This window comes from Ictalurus furcatus, chromosome 5 (genome assembly GCF_023375685.1).
Source record: "Ictalurus furcatus strain D&B chromosome 5, Billie_1.0, whole genome shotgun sequence".
NCBI lineage: Eukaryota > Metazoa > Chordata > Actinopteri > Siluriformes > Ictaluridae > Ictalurus > Ictalurus furcatus.
The window spans coordinates 23,241,850-23,264,924 of NC_071259.1; the positions used below are offsets into that span (position 1 = coordinate 23,241,850).

At 40.6% G+C, this 23,075-nt stretch overlaps 1 protein-coding gene across 3 annotated transcripts in view; it reads right to left on the minus strand.

The window, feature by feature from the left end:
- Positions 1-23,075, minus strand: part of fnbp1l (formin binding protein 1-like) — a 59,304-nt gene that overhangs the window by 17,969 nt on the left and 18,260 nt on the right. For all 3 annotated transcript variants that reach the window (XM_053625326.1, XM_053625325.1, XM_053625324.1), the window contains exon 2: positions 2,346-2,461. In XM_053625326.1, the coding sequence (XP_053481301.1) occupies positions 2,346-2,461 (116 nt within the window). The remainder of the gene's footprint in view (positions 1-2,345; positions 2,462-23,075) is intronic.

Sequence of the window (23,075 nt, forward strand, 5' to 3'; positions counted from 1 at the left end):
ATCCTAGAGGGAGGGCGGGAGGCCTTACATCCTTAAAAGCAACGCAGAGAGGAGGGGAGGACGAGAGGAGATGGGGAGGCCACAGCTGCGGCTCTACTCATCTCCTGGAGCAGATTTAAGGCATGCGATCGATTCTTTGATTTTTTTCATCACGTGAAAGCGCAGTTTATTCCCTCTACGACAGAATATCTGATTCTTGCTGTGGAGGAGTTAGATCTACAAACAACCTCAGCTATCATTTTCTCTGGTTTATCAAGCATGCAGTGCGAACGCATTTAACGTCGAATATTAAACACCTTGCAGTTTTACTAAAGCTGGTGGATGGAAGATTTCTGGATAGGAAAAAAAAAGCTACTGCGAGCGACTTGCAGTTGAACGTTTTGTATGGTGGGCTGTGCTGAGCTCTTCAACACAGTGCGGGTTATATAATCACACTATCCAGTGTCAGCCAGATGAGGACGGGTTCCCTTTCAAGTCTGGCTTCTCTAAAGGTTTCTTCCCCATGCCGTCTCAGGGAGTTTTTCCTTGCCATTGCCGTCTCTGGATTGCTCGTTAGTTATCGAAACCTATAACCGGATTTCTATAAAGCTGTGTTGTGACCTTGTCAGTCCGTACAGGATTTCGCAGAGTTTTTCTTTTTTATTGTGATTGTCGTGGCCAAAAACACTCGATTTTGCAGCCGCTTTTTTCAAAATTTGTTTTTTCGTGCTTTTTTCCGACGAAATCGCAATTGCACGGAATGGTCTTTCGGAATTGACATGGTGCGTCTTGGCCCAAATCTGCGGAAAAACCGCTGTCATTTTGAAAAACTGCAAGCTCCTGTGAATACTGCCGCGTTTCCTCGATTTTGCGTTCATTTCTGTGATCATCTATTGTTCGAAGTGCTGTACAAATGATAAATCCCACGGCTGCAAGACGCAGTAATACATTCAGCAAGAAATCAGTAGCTTGAAGACAAGTAGCTTGAAGACTCAAAGATGAAGCCTTCTCTCAGTCTCCTAGTACAGGACTGCTGAGCGAGTTTATAAGTGGTCTGTGGGCCTCTGGGTGCACTCTAAAGGCTGATTACCACAAGATATCTAGCTCGAAGATAACTGAAGGGGAGAGATTTCTCTGTTAGGACGCCTATGACATCATTTTGATTAAAGGCCGGGTCTTTGGTCTTTGCCCTTCTTGCAGGTGTTGTGACGCAGCTCAAATCTGAGCTGGTGTGTTGATTCGAATCCGACTGAAACGACACGAGTTTCTACTCTAGGATTCCCAGCGCGCCTCACAGCAACTCAGGAACATTGTGTATTGTCCACCGTATTTTTCAATAACGTTTCCCCCCCGCATTTTTAATTAAAAAAACAAAACACACAACATATTGTAGATTGCAACATTATTATTATTATTATTATTATTTTTTTTTTACAAAGAGTAGCATGTTGAAATACGTGCCAGACAGATGTGAAAACGAGAGAAACAAATGTTGCACAGTGTTCTGTAGGAAAGTGGCTGACTGGCACTTTAAATCAGAGAACCTTCTGTCTTGTGAGCTTGTCAAAAAATAAATAAATAAATAAAAAACTATGCTGCAGGCATAATAATGACTGGCAATCTTAAAAATTATCATCATAATTAAAATGGACTTAATGAATAGGACATGCAAACATTAAATATTTAACAATATTTCGTCTATCATTGAAAATTGTCCTTTTTATGACATTAGGTCTTTTCAAACCCCGGGTAAACAGAGTCCAGGGTGATCCTGATTCATGTTTCACACTGCTCATACTTTACCTGGGGTTAACAATAAATCCTGCGTATTCGTGATCTGACGTTTCATACTGTACATTCCTAAACCCTGGGTTAACGTTCTTATTTGCATATTTGCAGTGTCAACAACCACGATTGGATAAATACAGCGTGTGACCGGTTTAAATAATGCCTTGTCGTGAGAAAAATCCTCTTTGGCTGTCTTAAGCCTCCTGAGATGCACAAAGCCAAGAAAAAGACCCCCCCCCCCCCCCCCCAAACGCAGTCTAACAATTCCCTTTTGGTTCGGAGGGAAATGGGGACATGGCTTATGACAACTTGAAAGGGGCTTTCGGGGATTTTATTTTACTGTGCACACACACACACACATAATGTATGTGTAAAGCACCTGAAACCGGAGTAGGGTTTCATAATGTAAAACGCTAAGAGTTAAAAGCAGGGCTTAGAACGACGATAACACGGGGTTAAGCGCAGCCCACTATTGACTGAATTAAAATGCCAGGAAATCATTATTATTATGTGCATTAGTACACTCTCGACCCCATGTGTGTCATGTGCTGAGGCTGGGTCATTAATAGGATACTCACCTCAACTGTTTTGCATAGTTTTGCTCTATCTCCAGCCGTTCCTTCACAAACTTTGCATAGCGCTCCAGGAAGTCGATGCCCCACTGAGTGTGCTTGTCGAGATTCTCAAACTGGTCCTGAGGGAGGAAGAGCGAGAACACAGATGGGCATTGAGTGCTGAGAAGGAAGTGAGGGAGTTCGGTCTGTCACAGGCCTTTTTGTCTAAGACAGGATATATGAAAAAACAAAAGTGATGGTGCGTTTGATGAATACTGATGATTTTGTTGGATCTGATGAATACTGATGATTTTGTTGGACGGCTGCAGACTGCGAATCACTGCTGAGCAAACCTCGGTCATATAATACCGTTGAAAAGGAAGTTACACCTAACTCGATTTAGATGTGCTTACACTAACCGCTCATGGGTCTGTGAGAGGTATTTCTGACATAAGGCCATTACAAATGCTAATGCAATTTCAAGTTGGGTATAATGGGTGCCTCATGACGTCACCTGATAACCCAGCTAGAGTGGTATTTTCAGAAAATAAACAGGTTTTATCTGCCTACATACAAGCTGTTGCTATCCTTAGTAAGGATTAAATTACCATGCTTAACCAGAAGTATGATGTCAGCCTGGGTAAGACTTAGACCAATTTATTACCACCAATCTGGCAACACGTATACAACAGACACTGCCTTAAAAAAAAAAAAAAAACAGCTGTGCGACAAATTGTTTTTACTAAACCCATACAAAGAAATGTATGGTGAAACCTTCTGTACTGCCAGTGAGAGTGAGAGAGAGAGAGGAAGAGAAGTCTTCGACTATAAACCTGTCTGTACAACCCAAGAACGAATAAAAGGAGCCACAGGCCATTGAGCGCTGGCCTACGTCCAGCCTGGGACAGTCAAGCCTGGGCTTTGTGAGGAGAATGGGGGAGGAGGCGAGAGGAGAATGATACAGAAAGAAACAAAGGATGAAAGAATGTATGAACTAAAGAAACAGTGAGCAGACAGAGGCCTTCAGGAACTATATTCATAAGAGCAAGTCTGTTTTCTAAGATGACAAGACGAGAGATGGGAGTGGACGGGAAAGTAAAGAAGAGACGCAGAGAAAGGAAGTGTGTACTCCACAGGGTGAGCTGTCCTGGCATTGCATCTGTGTAACACACTGAGGCAGAACAGATTCAGCAGATTTCCTCATCAAGATAACAACAACAACAAACAGGCTTTTCTCATGGAGGTTCTCAGTGCAGCGTGGCTCGTGACACTAATGAGGCAGAACACCATCCGTCGGATCAGCAACTAGATTATAATATAAATATTCAAAACACAGAGGGTCCCTTTTGTTTGCCAACGCACTGGTGAAAATACATCAATATCAGACGAGAATAAACACAAAAAAAAAGCCTTTAAATCTTCCACCGAGAGCTGTCACCACCCAAAAACAGCAAGAGCATTGAATTGTTCAGCCAACAGACAGTTAGATGTTACATGTTGACAGTAACATCAGTCTAACTGCTAGCTAACCTACATTGCAAGTGATGATTGACAACAGTCTAATGGTTTGTGGTGTGACATTCTTTACAACGTGTCATGACAAAAGAATGCATGCGCTGTACAGTTAAAATTGCTTTCAGTAAAATAATTAAAGCTGCATTCGGGGACTGTTTTGAGGATGGTCATGATTTCATTTCAAAGCATGTTAATTATCTAGTTGTTATTTATTAACAGGATTCAGGCACTCTCTCAGCTTAAGACTTCCTGTTTAGGACAGCAGAGATCATAGAGAGATTTTAACCAAGATATTGCTTTTGTCTCCACGCCACTAGCCGGAATCATGTCGTCAGACCAATATGTAGATGACAGAGTTGCTGGTGTCTCAAGAACTACAGTCTCATGACCATGTACACTAGTTAGACCAACCTGAGCACTGCCTAGAATATAATGTTACCCAAAGATCAACTTATAGGAGTAATGTACAATACGTCTTCCCTTTCTTATTACCCCAATCATGGGATCTGGAACCTACTCCTCTCATCCAGTGGTGGCTTGGTGGTTAAGGCGCTGGGTTACTGATCGAAAGGTCAGGGGTTCAAGCCTCAGTAGCTGCGTTTACATGGACAACAATAATCCACTCTTAACCCGATTGAGACCATACTTTGATTAAGAAACTACCATGTAAACAGCAATTTTTACTTACCTTAATCTAATTAAGGTCATACTCGAATTAAGCTCTAATCGAATTAAGACAGGTGGAGTACTCCTGTTTTAGTCGCATTATGGACATGTATTAGAAACATGTAAACACCTTAATCACATTATGAATGTCGTGTGAGAGTTTTCACCACATTTTGCGACAGGACACGATCACACACGGCAGTTCTCAACATTTTACGGCGAACAAGAGAGTTCGGCTGCGTCCCAAACTGCATACTTGCCTACTATAGGCCTGTAGTGGGGAAAAATACATGTATCTCAGCTACTATATAGACGGTAAGTACGCGGTTTGAGACGCAGCCCACGACTTCAAGCAGTTGTCAATTAGCGCATATAGCATGACAAATAATTAACTGCACTTAAAGCGTCCGTAAAAATTTTTTAAATAAAAACACCCAAAACTGTATACGGTACCATAATGAAGACGAACTGTATGTTGATACGTGAAATTCTGGAGGGACGGCGTGGCGTGGTGACATAATGACACGGGCTGTTAATCTAATTATGTTCTAAAACATGTAAAACGGGAACATGACAGGAGTATTCTAAAAGCGACTCATGTAAACACCTTAATCACATTATTATCTTACTCAGAGTAAGGTCAATAATTAGATTACTGCTGTCCATGTAAACGTAGTCAGTGCTGCCAAGCTGCCACCACTGGGCCCTTAACCCTCTCTGCTCCAGGGGCACTGTATCATGGCTGACCCTGCACTCTGACCCCAACCTCCTTACATGCTGGGATATGCGAAGAAAAGAATTTCACTGTGCATATGTATATGTGACCAATAAAGACTCATTATCCTGAGAGATGCAAGTAGAAGCTCCTACTCCTTCTTTACTGATCGATTGCTAACACGTTTCCACCCATTCCGATCTCTTAACTTTTATTCCTTAACCACAGTTAGAGGAGATTTAATTCTTCTACAAGGTGACTTCCTCGAGTCCATCTTGAGGAGGTTTTCCTTACCGATGCATGATAAGAATTTATCATCAAATTCCTATCAAACAAAATGATATTCTACATTGCATTTTACTCTCCAGGTTGTGGATTATGTTTTCTGTATTAGTGTTGTCATGATACCGACATTTCGTGTAGTATTACATACTCAATTCCGAAACAATCTGGTAAGAACATTTTACAGATATAACGAGTATGATGGACATTGAGTAGATATTACTAATAAAAATAGCTAAGCCTATTTGATTTAATTGAACCTTTTGTACCACGTTGTAGTATTGGACCCGTGGTGAGTTTTCGATATCTCCCCTAATGTTTTAACATTTTAACATGGACATTAAAACCACCTGCCTAATATTGTGTAGGTCTCAACAGTGCTGCCAAAACAGCTCTGACCCATTGACTCATGGACTCCACAAGACCCCTGAAGATGTGCTGTGGTATCTGGCACCAAGACCTTAGCAGCAGGTCCTTTAGGTCCTGTAAGGTGCGAGGTGGGGTCTCCATGGATTGGACTTGTTTGTCCAGCACGTCTGACAAATGCTTGATCAGATTGAGATCTGGGGAACTTCGAGGCCAAGTCAAAACCTTGAACTAAATAGTTCCTCAAACCATTCCTGAACAATTTTTGCAACATTTATCGTGCTGAAAGAGGCCATTGCCATTAGAGAATAGCATTACCTCGAGTTGAACGTTCAAACTTTTTTGGATAATTATTGATAAAGAGACTCCATAGAATCTTTTGGCACTGGTTTGGTCCTGATCGGAAGAAAAACCTAGGACTAGTTCGCAAAAGTAGGTTTTACGAAAAATTCAAGATGGCGGAACAATTTTAACGATGGAAATGAAATCGGAGATATACGTTATGTCCGTATGTTCAGGTTTTCTATGGGATTGAGGTCTGGTGATTTTGCAGGCCAGCCCCAGAGTTCACTCAAGCTTGTCGAACTTCATAGAACCATATCTGGCCCTATGCACCCTATAGCAGTCACCCTGGACTGTGGGAGTGTCAATTTTTGAAGCGTCAAATTAAATGAGAGTCTGGCCAACAACTGACAACAACTTAAAGTTTAAGATGCTCAACCTATTCATTTTGTACAATATATGTTATTGCTGTTGGTGGATGAAACTATTTTTTTTTTTCTGGGAACTTAATATTCAGTTAATCCTGGATGTATTGTAACCTAATGAATTTGACTGCAATTATATGACCTCCTGCCTCTCCCAAAGTCAAGTCAAAGTCTAGTCACCTTAAAAATGATGCAAGCTCATCTATAATGGCTTTCCTTCTGAAAAAGATTGGGCGTGGGAGAGAAGGCAGGTCAAGCACAAAGACAGAGAGAGACCGAGATAAGAAAACTGAGCCGTCAGTTCACTACTACCTTCAGCAAATGCTGGCATGTTTGTTATGCGTTACTCGGGTGTTAAAAGCCCCATATCAGCCCCCTATCAGTGAGCGGATAATTTATTTGATTCATGGCCGCTAACTATGCCATTTCGCAAGCTGCACCTGTCAGAGTGACTGCTCTCAACCTCTAATTTTGACTGTGATTCATGTTCTAGTAAACATAAATTACAGTTGGGGTGAACTCTTTAAAACACACACTTCAGAACAGGTTTAAGTCTAGAAGGACGTTAAACACACATGTTGTGGGTGGACAAGTGATATATTCTCGGTTGGTGATGCTTGTGCGTGGATGTATTGTAAAGATGACAGCAGTGCACTGAATGCATGTGTGTGCGTGTACAGAGGGACTGACAGTTTATTAACCTCAGTTGAGTAGGCAGTCGGTGATAGCCCTTGCAGCTACTGCGTCTGACGGAAATCACTTAAGCAGCAGACTGGTGATTCACTCAAGTGGAAAAACAGCTCTCCCACAGCCATCTGGCCAGATTTAACCATCATTTAACTTATGTGCGCACACACACACACACACACACACACACACACACACACACACACACACACACACAGAATAGCTAAAATACATGAGCTTAATGCATTGCATCAGCCAAGTCAACATTAACTTGTTAGGCTTGTGACTGCTCCACCCTGTAACACACCTGCTCACACTCCTGAGTTTCAGGTTCATGCTGACCTGAGAGTGGGTTGCTTTTTCAAAACCTACACGTTCCACACACAGAAAGGAAACGATGACTCTGCTCTCAGGGGACAGTGAAAACCAGAAACTTACACAAAACATTAGTGGGACTTGTATGACAGTAACGAGCAGAATGACATCACTCTGAAGGACTGACTGGTTTTCGGGTTCAGGTGTGTCCGAGTTTAAAGAATGGGAGTGGCCTACCTTCTGTATGTCTGTAATCTCAACTGACTTAACAGAAAGGATTAGAAACAACAAATCATCTCAGTGCCAACTAGAACAGATTACAGTCACTGGCCACTGTAATAGGAGCACCAGTTGGAAAAAAGGCCAGACAATCGTTTTTCCAATCTTCAACTGGTTCATTGAGCCCGTGCCAAGTGTAGCCGCTGACAGGCGTGAATGCCGACGTGGTCTTCTGCAGCTGTAGCCCTTTTGCCTCGAGATTTGACGTTTTGTGCATTTTGAGATGCTTTTCTGCTTACCATGGATGCAAAGAGTGGTTATAATTGGAAGTTGTCATTTGGAAGCATTCTCCTCTGACCTCTCTCATCTACAATGCGATTCCGTCTGCAGAATTGCCACGCACTGGATGTTTGTATATTATTTATGCATTGAGCCGCTTCTGCATGATTGACTGTGTGGGCGACTGTGGTTCAGGTGGTAGAGCGGGTTGTCCACTAATCGTAGGGTTGGCCTTTTGATTCCCGGCCCACGTGACTCCACATGCCGAAGTGTCCTTGGGCAAGACACTGAACCCCGAGTTGCTCCTGATGGCAAGCTAGCACCTTGCATGGCAGCTCTGCTACCATTGGTGTGTGAGTGTGAATAAGAAACAGTGCAAAGCGCTTTGTAGAACTGCTAAGGTTAAAAAAGCGTTATGTACGTGCAGACCATTTAGCATTTACCAACTGATTGGATAACTTCATGAATATGCAAGGATACATGTGTTTGTGTTAAAGTGGCCAGTAAGTGTATGTCTAGCTCGAGTGCAGATCAATGTGTTCAACAGCTGTTTTGTCCAGATATCAAAATACATTAAATAAGCAGAGCTCTGAATGGTCGTTGCTTTCTCCCTTGTATTGACACATCTGTTTGGCTCATCAGCCAATTATCCAGCCTGGCAGGAGCTGAGTCACTGAAACACTAACACTGAAGGACATCAAGCCCAGAGTGGCAAGAACAATTTCTCCATCGAAAGAAAAAAAACCAAAAAAAAAAAACAGATCAACTCTGGAACATCATACTATCAAAATATCACGATATAGAATTGACAGTGTATTAAACAGCATTTTGTGGGCTGCATGTTTGCAGTGGTGGTAAGAGTCAGTCACAATGATTGGCAGTGCACTCCCAGAGAGATTGTCTGTGGCTGAATTCACTCTACCCACAATGATGAAAGACCACAAGACTGTAGCCTTGAGACACTAAGGGCCTCTTTGTGCAGAGGAAAATCAGAACCACTCTCTTTCTCTGGCCAAACACTTTTGACACTCATAAAATGTGAGAATCACAAATCTGTGATTCTCACATGATGTAATCTGACTAGTCCAACAGATTTATTTTGATGTTCTCTGTCAATCCTACATTTCACATGACAAATCCCGTCTGTTTGTTCTCCAGTACGGATGAAACAAAAAGATTCCAAGCTGTTTTCTCTTTTCTTCCCCGGCGCCATTTTGCCAAACGCAAACGCTACTCTTGATGCCAGGGGCAGATGGGTATTCTCAGTGTGCCTGCGGTTCTACTTCTTACGTCACCTTTTTCTCCAAATGCTTGACATTCATGAATAATTAATGCGACGTACGACTTCTTTGATGACTGGCGTTTGTGGTTGCTGGGTGACATGGACTAGCCGGGCTGGCAGTGCTTAGATCTCAGCTTACAGACACCTGATAGGGATCCCATTGTGGAGTGCAATAAACCCCCCTGCTGTGCTGACTCCATAAGACAAAAGCGAGCGCCAGGCGCAGGATCGTGTTTCAGTGGCGAGGATGCCCACGAAATGTGCATTTTAACTGGAGTGCAGAGAAAGTTCTTTAGGCTTGCTGAGAATTTTTAGCTCAATCCATAAACTTCCCGTATTCTGCTGAGATATTGTGTCTGACCATTCAAATGTATTATTTTGCTATTTTTCCAGACCTCCTCGTCTCTCCTTCATCGAGTCGCCTTTGTCTTGTGCAAACCTGTTTGCTTGTACTGCGCTCTGGTAGGATAATTCCTGTGGTTTGTACACTAAATCTCCATTTTGCACAATTTCCACTTACAAAGCTCAAAAGCATTATGGTGAACATGATTACACCATGTTATGTAATCCCCCAGGCTATAAAAATATGATATTGATTGCCATACAGTCTCGTTCATTTTTATAATGGTCAGCCAAAAGTCACTCTCCCCAGCTTTAACAGACAAAATGTGTTTTTAGGGTAGATATGCTAATTCAGCTGTTACAGGAAGGAAGGGAAAGTACATAACCATAATGGCAGCGATACAAGAACAACAACCAAAAAAGCGAGTTATAAAAAGTCTTATAAACATATTATTATACGGTCTCATAATTAAATAGTGTTGCCTATAGACATATATTTTCCATGGATCAAGATAAAGATTACAGGAAAGGCTTCAGTTCAGCAGGACAACATACTGTGTAATACTCAATAACTACCAACTTCTAAAACTGACAATGAACAGAATATTATATATATATATATATATATATATATATATATATATATATATATATATATATATATATATATATATATATATACACATTATTATTATTTTTTTTTAAAAGTTAGCAACAATGAACAGTTGGCTAGGCATTATGCTACGTTCGCACTCATGTCGCTTGTGGGCATTGTTACTGCTTATTTGTAGGCACTGTGCAGCATTACAATGACAAACAGTCGTAGCTATAGATAGCTTCTAAAGCAAAATAAATAATGCACTAATCAGTACTGAGATTGGTTGATTGATTTACGTGTTTGACCCCATACTGGTTTCGAAAGCAGATACCTGTACTAGGAACGTACACGCACTAGCGATCTCTGCTATTACCTTAAAAGCATTATTTTTCTTCGGAATGTCTCTAAACACATTCACTGAGAGGTCATATATGACAGGATAAGATGAAACCACGGACACCAAGTTTTTTTTGTGTCCATTTATGTTCATCAACTAGTAAATGGGAACTAATTGCAGGTAGGAACTAAAGTTGTGAGGGGGGAATTGAATGAATGTCAGACTACACACGCGAAACAGGATTTTATTATATATATTTTTTCATTTAAAAAAGTACAGTATATTTTCATGGTACAGTCAGTACTGCTTATTTTTGTAATCACGTTCAGCAATATTTTACTCGAGTTTTTTCATTCAGTATTTTAAAAACTATTGGTTGATTAATCGGTTATCGGCAGGTACCGCCCAACCTAGTTATCGGTATCGGTAAAATCCAGTAATCGGTCGACCTTTACTCTTGTGAATGTAAGATTACGGAGCAAAGAATTTCCATGAATGAGATTTAATGGGAAATATGTGCCTTGGGGAAAAATTTTAAGAAAAAATGTTTCATAGTGAAATTCTCCTTCAAGAAGTAGATGAAACCTCTTGGTATAATATAAATTTGGTCTAATATTCAACCGCATGTTTAAAATTTTGTAGAATGCAAAAAAGAAACAACTAGAAAGCTATATATAGATCAAACAGATTTTTTTAAACTACATTTTCTACACTTACTATATTACTTTTTTTTTTTTTTTTTTTTTTTTAAATATTTACTAAAATAGTTAACAGAGAGCACACAATAGCCAGTAAAATTCATTACAACAGCCGTATCAGGGTAGCCATCTTCTCAGCAGAAAACATTCTCAAGCAGAATAATGACAGGAAATGAGGTCAAACAAGGAGTAGGAGCATCAAAGCCTTGCTGGGATCTGCACACATGACTCAAGGCAAAGGACAATGTGAGTCATGACAGAGCATGTCTTTGACAAATCTTCAGAAGCAGGGTCACAGGGAATGATGCGACATGCAGTGCAGGTTTCAGCACTGCCTTGTTGTCCTGGCTGCATGTGCACAGATGGCTTCAGGAGAAGAACAGTAATCGGAGCTAGTCGCGACATAAGGGTGAATTAGGATGTGCAGGCATACAGACACGCCTCATCTGGCGAGCACAGGAGAGGCCGGGTAGGGAAATGTCGCGGTGTCAGAATCAATGGGCTCATCAATGCAGGAGCCTGAGGCAAGGTGAAAAGTTAACAGGAGTCCTTCCAACACGTTCCCGAATCAGCAGCTCAGGATGGAGGCTGCTGAGGCAATGCAGCAAACAAGACAGCTCTTCTTTTCAGCTTATTCATTATGCATGCTAATAAATATGAAACCACAGAGGTTGAAGAGAGTTATCGGAAAAATCGGAAGCATTCATTATTAGGCCACCTGTAGATGATCGGCGACAAAACCGCCTTGTGCCACCGAAGCCATTGTTTAACTGTGGACAGAGGGGACGTTTTGCCCACAGGCAATGCTTGGATTTCTCTCCAATTCAACTTTGACCCGGTTAATCCTAATCGTTTTAAAGCACAGCCAAGAAGATGAGCAATCGCATCATCTTATCCGACGTCGCAAAGATAGCACTCACTCATCACAAGGGAGGAGCAGCTCATTCAATGCATACCTTGATATCCCGAGCTATTTACTTGAAAGACAATAACTTTTAGAAGAAAAAAAAAGTGCAGCATGGTGAAATGTCAGCGCAGAAACAGGAAAACCCGGTTTAGTTTCTTGAGACAATAGAGTCTCATTCATTGAGCAGACACCCACTTTCTTACCCTCTGTGTTTTCTTCAATCTCCTCTAAAGGATGACCAAAGCTTGAAACTTTTTGTTGGTTTGTTTGAGATGTAGCTCCATGCTGGATTTAGACACATGCATAAAGGGCTAGCATGTGAATGAGCTATGTCTTCAAACATGTCGTGATGATATAGCGCTGCTTCAACCTTGCAGTAAAGCATGCTTATGAACAGTACGGTATAGTGCTCCTATCTTTGCTGAGAGAGAAGAGCAAAAACGTGATCTTCTATAGGATGGCCTTTCAGTGTGGCTTCAATTTCTACACATTCCCGGTTAAATCTGTTTTTTTTTTTTGTGCTCTGGGCTGCACTATAGATGACCCACCACCCCAGTGTTGCTTTAGACAGGTTTTTCCATTCTAAAGCTTCAACACATCCTCTTTGCTACCTTTTGGCCTAAAGCACTCAAAAAACGTACTACCTTTTTTGTTGTTGTTGTTGTTGCTGTCTGCACCACACAGCTGCATACATATCTGCTACAGAAAGAAGAATGCCTATCGTAATAAAGCGCATAAACTCCATTAAATATTAGGATAAAAAATTGTTCTTAGCTAATCTGGACCTTTTGTAGCCGTGTAGTCAATCAAAACACTGACTGGATAGAAAATGACAGCAATAGAAGCAGTAACATGAAACAAAATGGCAGACAAGCCTGTTGGGAGGATGTCATCAAAACATCCATAATGGTAGAAATTAGTAGACATTAGTAAGCCTAGAACAATTTGGCATAAGCCAAGGAAATAAATTCTCAAGATATGGACAATAATGCATATCTCTATATCTCTATAATATATATAATAGCGCCTGTATTAGGCTGATGGGCTCATCTGGTTCATTGCGCTCAGTAGAGGGAGTAAGTATTCTCTATTGACCAAATTTCACATCTCTATGACTTACGGTTTGGTCTGTACAATTAGTTTCAGTGGTGATTCAAAATAATTCTAAGAAAAATCCTAACAAGAAAAAAAAAAAATTAAAAATACGGACACAGCACTACATGCTTTGACACCTTGTAATTTATTAAATAAAGTATTCAATTGTATTCATATTTACAAAAATTAGTCTCACTTCAGGACACAAGTTCTTTGGTAGCCATGAAACTTGAGAATGAACACTAATATTAATAGGATCCATTTCCTCTTTTTGAAATGCCACAAGTGCAGGTTTCTGGCTTTAGTATATAATCTCTGTTCTGCATTTCAAACACTTACCAAGAAAAAGTGCTCGAATTCAACCGTATTATGTGGTACATATAGTCAAACCTGAGGTCAAAATAAGATTTACTCTCATCCTGTCTATTATAGTCAAGAGAAAGACCAGTTTTCATGGTGGAATTCTCTTTCAAGAACGAGGCTGGGTTTGGGTTTCTCAGACCTATTTGTTTTTCCTCAAAAGTTCATTTACACAGCAAGGAATTTGGCTTTCCATCCAGAGAACCAAAAAAACCACAGAAGTGCTGTCTTCACCCTGCAAGACATATCTGACTCAGCTCCTGAAACTATCCCCAGAAGATGACCTGCTTACTGAAACACAAATCTGAGGCTGAAAAAAGATGATGACCAGAAACAGGAAATGGTATGAGGAAGACATGATGAGTGGATAAACACCGGCTTGTGGTCTTTCATTCTTAGTTCCAAGCAGTGGTATTAGGTGGTGAGCGCAGTGGGGGAAAGAGAGTTATCACTGTGCAGTTCAGTCTTACATGTACACTATAACTCAGAACGTACTGACTTCAACTTAATAGCTGGCTGCATCTGTGATAGTTTGCTACTTCTAGGGCTGCAACTAACAATTATTTTCATAATCGATTAATCATCTGACTATGTTTTCAGTTAACTGAATAATCGGATTGGGGGGGGGGGGCTTTCATTAACATTCTTTTATTTAAAATAATATCCACAAACAGTGTAATAAATAATGCAGAATAAAACTTTACATTAACATGAATTACATACATACATAGGGCTGCAACAACTAATCGATAAAATTGATAACTAAAATAATCGACAATGAATTAACATTAATATTAACATTAATATTAATAGGATTCATTTCCTATTATTGAAATGCCACGAGTTCAGGTTTCTGGTTTGCGTATATAATACCTGTTCTGCATTTTGAACACTTACCAAGCAACTTTACATTAACACGAAGTACATACATATACTTACATACATATATATATATATATATATATATATATATATATATATATATATATATATATATATATATATATATATATATATATTTTACAGTATCTCACAAAAGTGAGTACACCCCTCACATTTTTGTAAATAGTTGATTACATCTTTTCATGTGACAACACTGAAGAAATGACACTTTGCTACAATGTAAAGTAGTGAGTGTACAGCTTGTGTAACAGTGTAAATTTGCTGTCCCCTCAAAATAACTCAGCACACAGCCATTGATGTCTAAACCGCTGGCAACAAAAGTGAGTACACCCCTAAGTGAAAATGTCCAAAGTGTCATTTCTTCAGTGTTGTCACATGAAAAGATATAATCAAATATTTACAAAAATGTGAGGGGTGTACTCACTTTTGTGAGATACTGTGTGTGTATATATGTAACTAAAATATTCATTTTGATCAAATATTTAGCTTTGTTTAGAAACAAAAGTAACTGTGTTTTTTAGGAGAGCAGTAACTGTAATGGGGTTATAACATGTAATTGTATATAAATGTAAGAAGTGTCTTTTTTTTTTTTAATAGTATTTACGCATTATTTTTTTGGATGCACAAAAAGCACTGAATTAAACTACAGTTCTAAATTATTAATAAATATTCTGCTGTGTGTGTCTCTGTGTGTATATTGGGTTCTTTTCTGTTTTGGACAAACAGTTGTGTAATGTTTTAGTGTGAAGTTTATATTTGTAACACCTAGTTTGTGGATTTTATTTTAAATAAACCAAAAAAAGCGTACTGAAAGTTTGCCCCGGCACATCCGATTAATCGATCAATCGAAAAAATAATCGAGCGACCAATCGATTATGAAAATAATCGTTAGTTGCAGCCCTAGTGTATAGTACGTCATTTGGGACACAACTTTGGTCTTTACTCTCCAATGCATGTTTTCTTAACAGAAGTAACGCACAGAGTAAAAATGAGAATTGCTGACAGCGATTTCCCTTGCTATCTTAAAGCCAGTGATTTGCGTAATGAAACATAAGCCACAAAAGATGAGTTTGATAATGAGAGCACAGCTGATTATAAAAGGGAAGCAATAAGAAGCCAACTGTCAGCAAAACTGGTGTGCGGAGGAAAACCAGCAATAGGGATGAAATGGGGAACGTCGGATGTGTTTCTGGTCATAGGGCAGGTTTATTAAGCAAACGCTTCTACTGAGGCCATTCAACCAAGTACAACAAGGGCCGTGAAACAATGACTGTTTTGTGATGAAAAGCGCGTCACATCCTCGAACATGCACTCCAAGAACAACGGCGTTCTTTCTACATTTGAAAAGAATAAAAAGTGCTTTTGTTTATTCAAATAAAAAATAAATAAGACCGTATTGACTGTTTCCGGAGGTAACAACACGTAGCCAACAGCCAACATCATCTTACACAATCCTGCAAGCTGAAACATTCGATCATCATGCTCTCTGCACAGCTGACAGAATGAAGAACATTTCTTACATCTGTATTAGAGCTCAAACCATAGAGGATTTTACCGATAACCGATTAATCAACCAATAGTTTTTAAAATCGATACTGAATGAAAACAGAACACTCAAAGTGAAATACTGCTGAACTTTATACAAAAATAAACAGTACTGACCCTAGCAAAACACACTCGGGTGCGGCCGGTTTCACAGCGATCTTCAGGCTGACTGCCAAAGTTATGGAGCTTTACATGGAACGTTGCTGCTCTGCTCCTACACCTGCTGCTGAACCACTTTCACGAGGAATTTCCTCTCTACGGATTGAATTATTTCATACTGACTTTCATACTGACTAGCGTTAATGGATATCTCTACTCGGGAACTTGTTTAGGTGAGTATGCCAACATCAATCTAAATCATCAATCTACGTACAGAGACATACACTCACCAGCCACTATAATAGGAACACCTGTACTTTCATGAAATTATCCAAAATCAGCCAATCATCTAACAGAAACGCAAAAAAGAAACAATATCCATCCATTTTCTGTACCGCATTTCCTGGTACACAGGGTTAGGGGAGCTTGGAACCTGTCTCAGTGCACAAAGCAGACGACACCATCGCGCACACATTAACACACTATGGACAAACTGGAAATGCCAATCAGCCTACAATGCATGTCTTTGGACTGAGGGAGAAAACCGGAGTACCTGGAGGAAATCCCCGAAGCACAGGGGGGCGGAGGCAGGATTCACACCAAAAGCCCGGAGGTGCGTAGCAAACATGCTAAACACCAAGCTACCCTGTCCCCCATAAAATAAACAGTACTGACTGTACCATGAAAATGTACTGTACTTTTTAAAATGAAAATATAAAAATATTAATATATATTATCTATTATTAATAAACATTAAAGTAGATAAAAGATTTACATCAAAAATGAACCAAAAAAATAACACTCCAAATAACAAATAAAAATAGAGACGAACTGAAGATGAAAAAGAAAAAAAAAAAAAAAACACTTCAAATAACACAACGAAGTTTGTCAGTGATGGTTTTTATTTCGGCTCTAGAGGCCGCTCTCCTACTGTATAATGACAGCGGACCCCTTCTCAGTCGCTCTAGCAACAGACACAAGCTGGGAAAATCTCTCGGTGTGGATTTTTGTACCAGCAATCGGCTGATTAATCCGTAACACCGTTCAATCTCTCGACCTCTAATCTGTACTAACAGTTCCCATGTTCGGTTGCAACACCGATATTATTGTTGAACTATACGTGGATCTCACGGTGGTACAGTGAGCAGCATTTCCGCCTCACAACTCCAGGGTCCGCGGTTATCGTCTGTGCTGAGTTTCTGTACATGTTCTCCCGGTGTTTTTCCTGGTTTCCTCCAGGATCTCACTTTTCCTCTCACCTCCCAAAACCATAGCCATGCTACATTACTCTGGGGTGTGGGAATGTGTGTGCCCATGCTGCCTGGGTGTATCCAGGGTGTATTCCCTCTTCCTAATGTTCCTGGGACAGGCTGCGGATACACTGCGACTCTGACCAGGATAAATGGATGAATGAATGAAGTGTATATAAGATGTGAAGGAAGCTACGTGAAAGAACATTCAGTGAAAAGAAAGCCAGCCTCTCTCTTTCTTTCCTAAATCGAGTTGCTGACTAAACCTAAATTGTGATCAGTAATTAAATGTTCCATCTGATATACAAGCCAACGCAGAGCCTAAGCTCATGATAAACTGGAGAGGAAAAAAAAAAAGACCGTGTGGATACTCGCCTGCCATAGCGACGTCTATAATTACTGCATGGTGGAGTTAGAAGATTGCAGGAAAATGTTCAGGCTGTGTTTTTCGGCCCTATAAACGGTTCTGTTGGCAGCACTTGTGGTCTTTATTTGTAGCAGAGAGAGGCTGACCCCTTACACCATCTGTCCTGGACCTGGTGAGGTCATGATTGTTGCAGAGCCAGAGCATGACTGAGAGGAGCGTGGGTTCATCACCCTGTGGAGTGCGAGGGGGAGGAGTCGGGTGGAATGAAGGCACAGAGCAGCATTATTTACAAAAGTTTAATCATTGAACTGCCTGGGGCACTTAGGCACTCTGTGAGGGGTAGAGCGTGACCATCATCTTCCTATGTGAAAGATAGTAGCTTAACTGCTCTGGCTAGTGCAAAGCAGTCACACACACACACACACACACACACACACACACACACACACACACAGAGAGAGAGAGACAGCACAGACGCACAAACTCATAAGGGGAGACACAGACGGAGACAGAGAATCTGACTCACAGACATGCAGAAGACAGACATATGCAGACATACAAACACACAGAAGCACAGACCTACATGAAGAATCACAGACAGACTCCCACAGAAAGACAGACACACAGAGACACAGAGACAGATCCACAGACCGACACAGCCAAACATAGACAGGGACACAGACGGACAGACACAGACAGAGACACCAACAGAGACTCAGAAAAGCAAACAGACAGAAACACACACACACACACACACACCAAACAGAGGGACACACATGCAGACCCCCCCCCCCCACACACACACACACGCACGCAGAGCAAACACACAGAGACACACACACCCTAGAGAGAGATATGCTCTGTCAGGTGGCACAGAACAGCAGTAGATTTTTGCCTGTCGCTGACAGTGATGCCGGATTACCACTTCAGTTATAAATGATTATAGCAGTCATCATAAAACCCACAATCTAACTTACTCAACATCAAGTGAACCGAACAGGGGCTGAGGTTATAAAACAACTTCTAATCGTCTGGGCCATTATGGTAAGAAGGCTCTAGATCAAGATGATGACATTAACAGTAAGAACGGCGAACGTTAATGTGGAAACAGGAGCGAAACACACTCGGGTGCGGCCGGTTTCACAGCGATCTTCAGGCTGACTGCCAAAGTTATGGAGCTTTACATGGAACGTTACTGCTCTGCTCCTACACCTGCTGCTGAACCACTGCAGAGGTTCACGAGGAATTTCCTCTGCATCCTTTACATTACGTCAGTGTTTGGGATTGAATTATTTCATACTGACTTGCGATCCATTTAGTTTTTCCAAGGCTTGTACATGATGCTAGCGTTAATGGATATCTCTACTCAGGAACTTGTTTAGGTGAGTATGCCAACATCAATCTAAAACACGTATAGAGATATACACTCACCAGCCACTATAATAGGAACACCTGTACTTTCATAAAAAATGAATATCCATCCATTTTCTGTGCCGCTTTTCATGGTACACAGGGTCACGGGAGCTTGGAGCCTATCCCAGTGCACAAAGCGGGCGACACCATGGATGGGGTGCCAACCCGTCGCACAGCATAATCGCACACACATACACACTATGGACAAACTGGAAATGCCAATCCGCCTGAGGGAGAAAACCAGAGTACCTGGAGGAAACCCTCAAAGCACACAGGGGCGGAGGCAGGATTCAAACTTCATTTAATATTCATATCGATCAACAGAATGCGGAAATAAATATGATCGCTGTGTCTCGGACCGTGGCACGGCTGTTGGTCGAGTATTTCAGGAAAATGCTGCTCTCCTGGTATTTTCACACACAATGGTGCGAAAAACAAAAACACCCTGTGACAGTTCTGTGGTCAGAAATGCTTCGTCAATGAGAAGAGAATGACAAGAACGCTGAAATAACCACAGCCTTTACAACCAAAAGGCAGATGGACTACAACAAGCAGACCACCACATCAGGTTCAGCCAAGACCAGGAATCTGAGGCTACAGCGGGGGTTGAAACCGGCCCAATCAAGGACTGGAACAACATGTACTGGGACTTTTTCCGATCTTTAACAGTGTGTAATTGTTCTTACCTCAGACCTCATTACTGGATGATTAGCAGACGTGGGTATTTACAATAAAAAAATTTAAAAAAAGCTTTTCCATTAACATTAGTACTGCTCGTTTGGGCTTGGCGATATGACTAACATATCATACATGATACTTGAGAACATTTCTTTAGCTAACAATCTGTCTGCAACAGTAGTAAAATAAACACACACAAAAAAAACACGTTAAACTGAGTTTGACGATACTTTTTGACAAAGAAGATTAAGATTTTTCTTTAAAATATGTCAAATCAACGGCATCCATTCAGTACCATTTCATTTATAGTGATTAAAAACGTAAAAATACATCGCCATACCAACGTTATCGATATAGGTATTATATCGATATATCGCCCAGCCCTCCTGCTCATGTGGCTGACAGTAACATTAAATGATGGCATTGTGCTGATGCTTTATAGTATCAAATAAAGCTTGAGAAGAAGGCTGTTACTTCAGAGTTTAATCACCGTGCAAAGCGGTACATTCCACACGATTTACACCACTGGTGTACAAAGGGCCACTTAAAGCAATGTCATGTGCTTTTATGCCTTGATTACAGCACATTTTGCTTGCTCTCACTGCCATATGTGACATATCAGAATAGAAAAAAACCCTGCAATGATTCAGAAATAGGAATGTCACTGCCTTCAATCTGCTTGCTTTAGCAGAGATAATGTGCATGCTGACTAGGGATGTCACGATACCAAAAACCTAGTAGTCGGTACCGATATCACCTAAAGTACACGATACTCAATACCAAAGTCGATATCACGGTGTGGTATAAAAAATTTTTTAAATAAAAAATGAAATTAAAAACTCCTGGAGGACGTCCTCCTCTGGCTAATACTGGCAAAAAGAGAGAGAGGGGGATATTTTAGTTACTGTCTGACAATGACTAATAAAAGTGTACTAAGTGCTAATAACAAGTGCTAAGGTGCGCTCCTAAACGCATGCATGCACACACACGCACACACAAACACCTACCTTATACTCTGAATGCAAGCATTAGTTTAAATTCACTGATATGGTGGCAGGCCAGAACGATTTATTAAAAGCATGAACGTTTGAATAATTATTAGTGACATTAGGCTACATTTAGCTGACAGGACACGGGCTGAATGGAGGTAGTTTATAACATCGCAATGCGTTAGCGTCATTAACAAATAACTGGCTATCGCTAACATTACATGGAGCATAAAACAAACATAATACAGGGCCGTCTTTTAGGTGCTTCGCCAAATACCACCAAATTCCTCGCTTTGTTTGAAATTAGCAATAGCATCGGTTGTACACTGGCAACCGGCTACCTTTCCTCTCTTTTTCTCTTAACAAGTCGGGGCGGAGCTAAAATTGTCGCCATTTCTGTAATTTTTCCCGTTAGCTTGTAGGCTCCTTCTTCTTCTTTACCACTTGTGGACCGACTAAAACACTTGCTTGCTGCCGCTTTCAGTTCCGGAAGAATTGCAACACCGGTACCTTAATTGACAACGGTACCTACGCTACTGCAGAAAATCAAGTACCGTCACGTTTTAACAATGTTGGTACCGACTTGGTACCGAAGTATAGGTTCTTGTGACATCCCTAATGCTGACATATCTGAAGCTACGTTCCTGTTACACAAACTGGCACACAGACCTGATTTTTCTTTCTTTTGTTTTTTTTTTTTTAAGAGAGATTTGAACTACATTCACATGGCCCTACACTGGAGACATACATATATGACCATCAGATTAAAACATATGTGGTTTTTTGTGCCACATGTTCCCCACCATGTTCCATGTGTCTCACTTCACTTTCGGCTGCTCTGTTGCACGCAGAAGATCGAGTAAGTGCAATAAAAAGCTTTTTCCGCTCGCCAATTTTTCAGCTTCTCATTCAATATCAGGAACATCTTTTTCTTAGAGCCTCTTTTGATTTAAATAAATGTTATATATATATATATATATATATATATATATATATATATATATATATATATATATATATATATATATATATATATATATATATATATATATAGATAGATAGATAGATAGATAGATAGATAAATATAGATAGATAGATTATTCTAAAAAAAATTACTTTGAAATAGCAAAAACATAGTAGATTAGATAAAAACAATTTAAAAGCACCTGTATTTTTAATTTTTTAAAAATCTACTATGTTTTTACTATTTCAAAGTAATTTTTTACTTTGAGAATGTTGTCGAGTGATAGCTGTGATCTTGAGAGCCTCAGATACACAAACATGGATCTAAACGCAAAACTGATTTTCTGTAACCAAACCCAGTTCCAGATTGTAGAGGTACAGTAGCTCCTCGTTTAGCGATAAACTCCTCCTCAGCTTCAGGTCCGCCTTCCCCCGTACTGGTTCTCGCTCTGCACGTGAGCTGTGAATGGGTCGCAGGCCGTCGCACGCAAATACGTCATCAACTAGGCTTTATCGTTATTATCACGGGAAGACTAATCCTTATTGTGGGGAGAATTTCTACGGGTATATCACAAACGATAAGATATCACCCATCCCTAACACACACACACACACACTTTAAAAGATTCACACCGGCCATAGTGCTAGAGATCACCCTGCACCTTTTGAACGTTCCTTCATCTGAATGAACTCTGTAAAACCATGAGCAGCTCATATATCTTTCTGCCCACATTCCTTTCAAACCATCGAGTGATTAAGACCCATAAAGCTAAACCAAATGAGACACTAATCATGGTCACTACTCATCTCCATGACTGAGCTACCTCATTTCCTCCAACTCCGGCATCTCATTCCTCCAACTCCGCAAGTCATCCCTCTCCTGCTTCTCCTCAGGGAATTTCCAAGTGACTCTTCAGACTAATATATGCTATTTAAACAAGGGATTAACGATTAGGTACACGTTTGGCTTTGACTACAGAGAGGACAGAAAATGCACGATGGAAATATGAGTCAAACAGAAACGGTGACTAACCCGAACACCCCACAGTGCTCACAGCATCCTGCTCGTACGACTCCGAGCTAAAGTCACGGGCTGCCTTTACAGATCCTGCTCTGTGAGGAGAAAGAAATGGAGGGGCTCCAAACATCCGCAATCAATTAGAGCTCTGGCATGCAG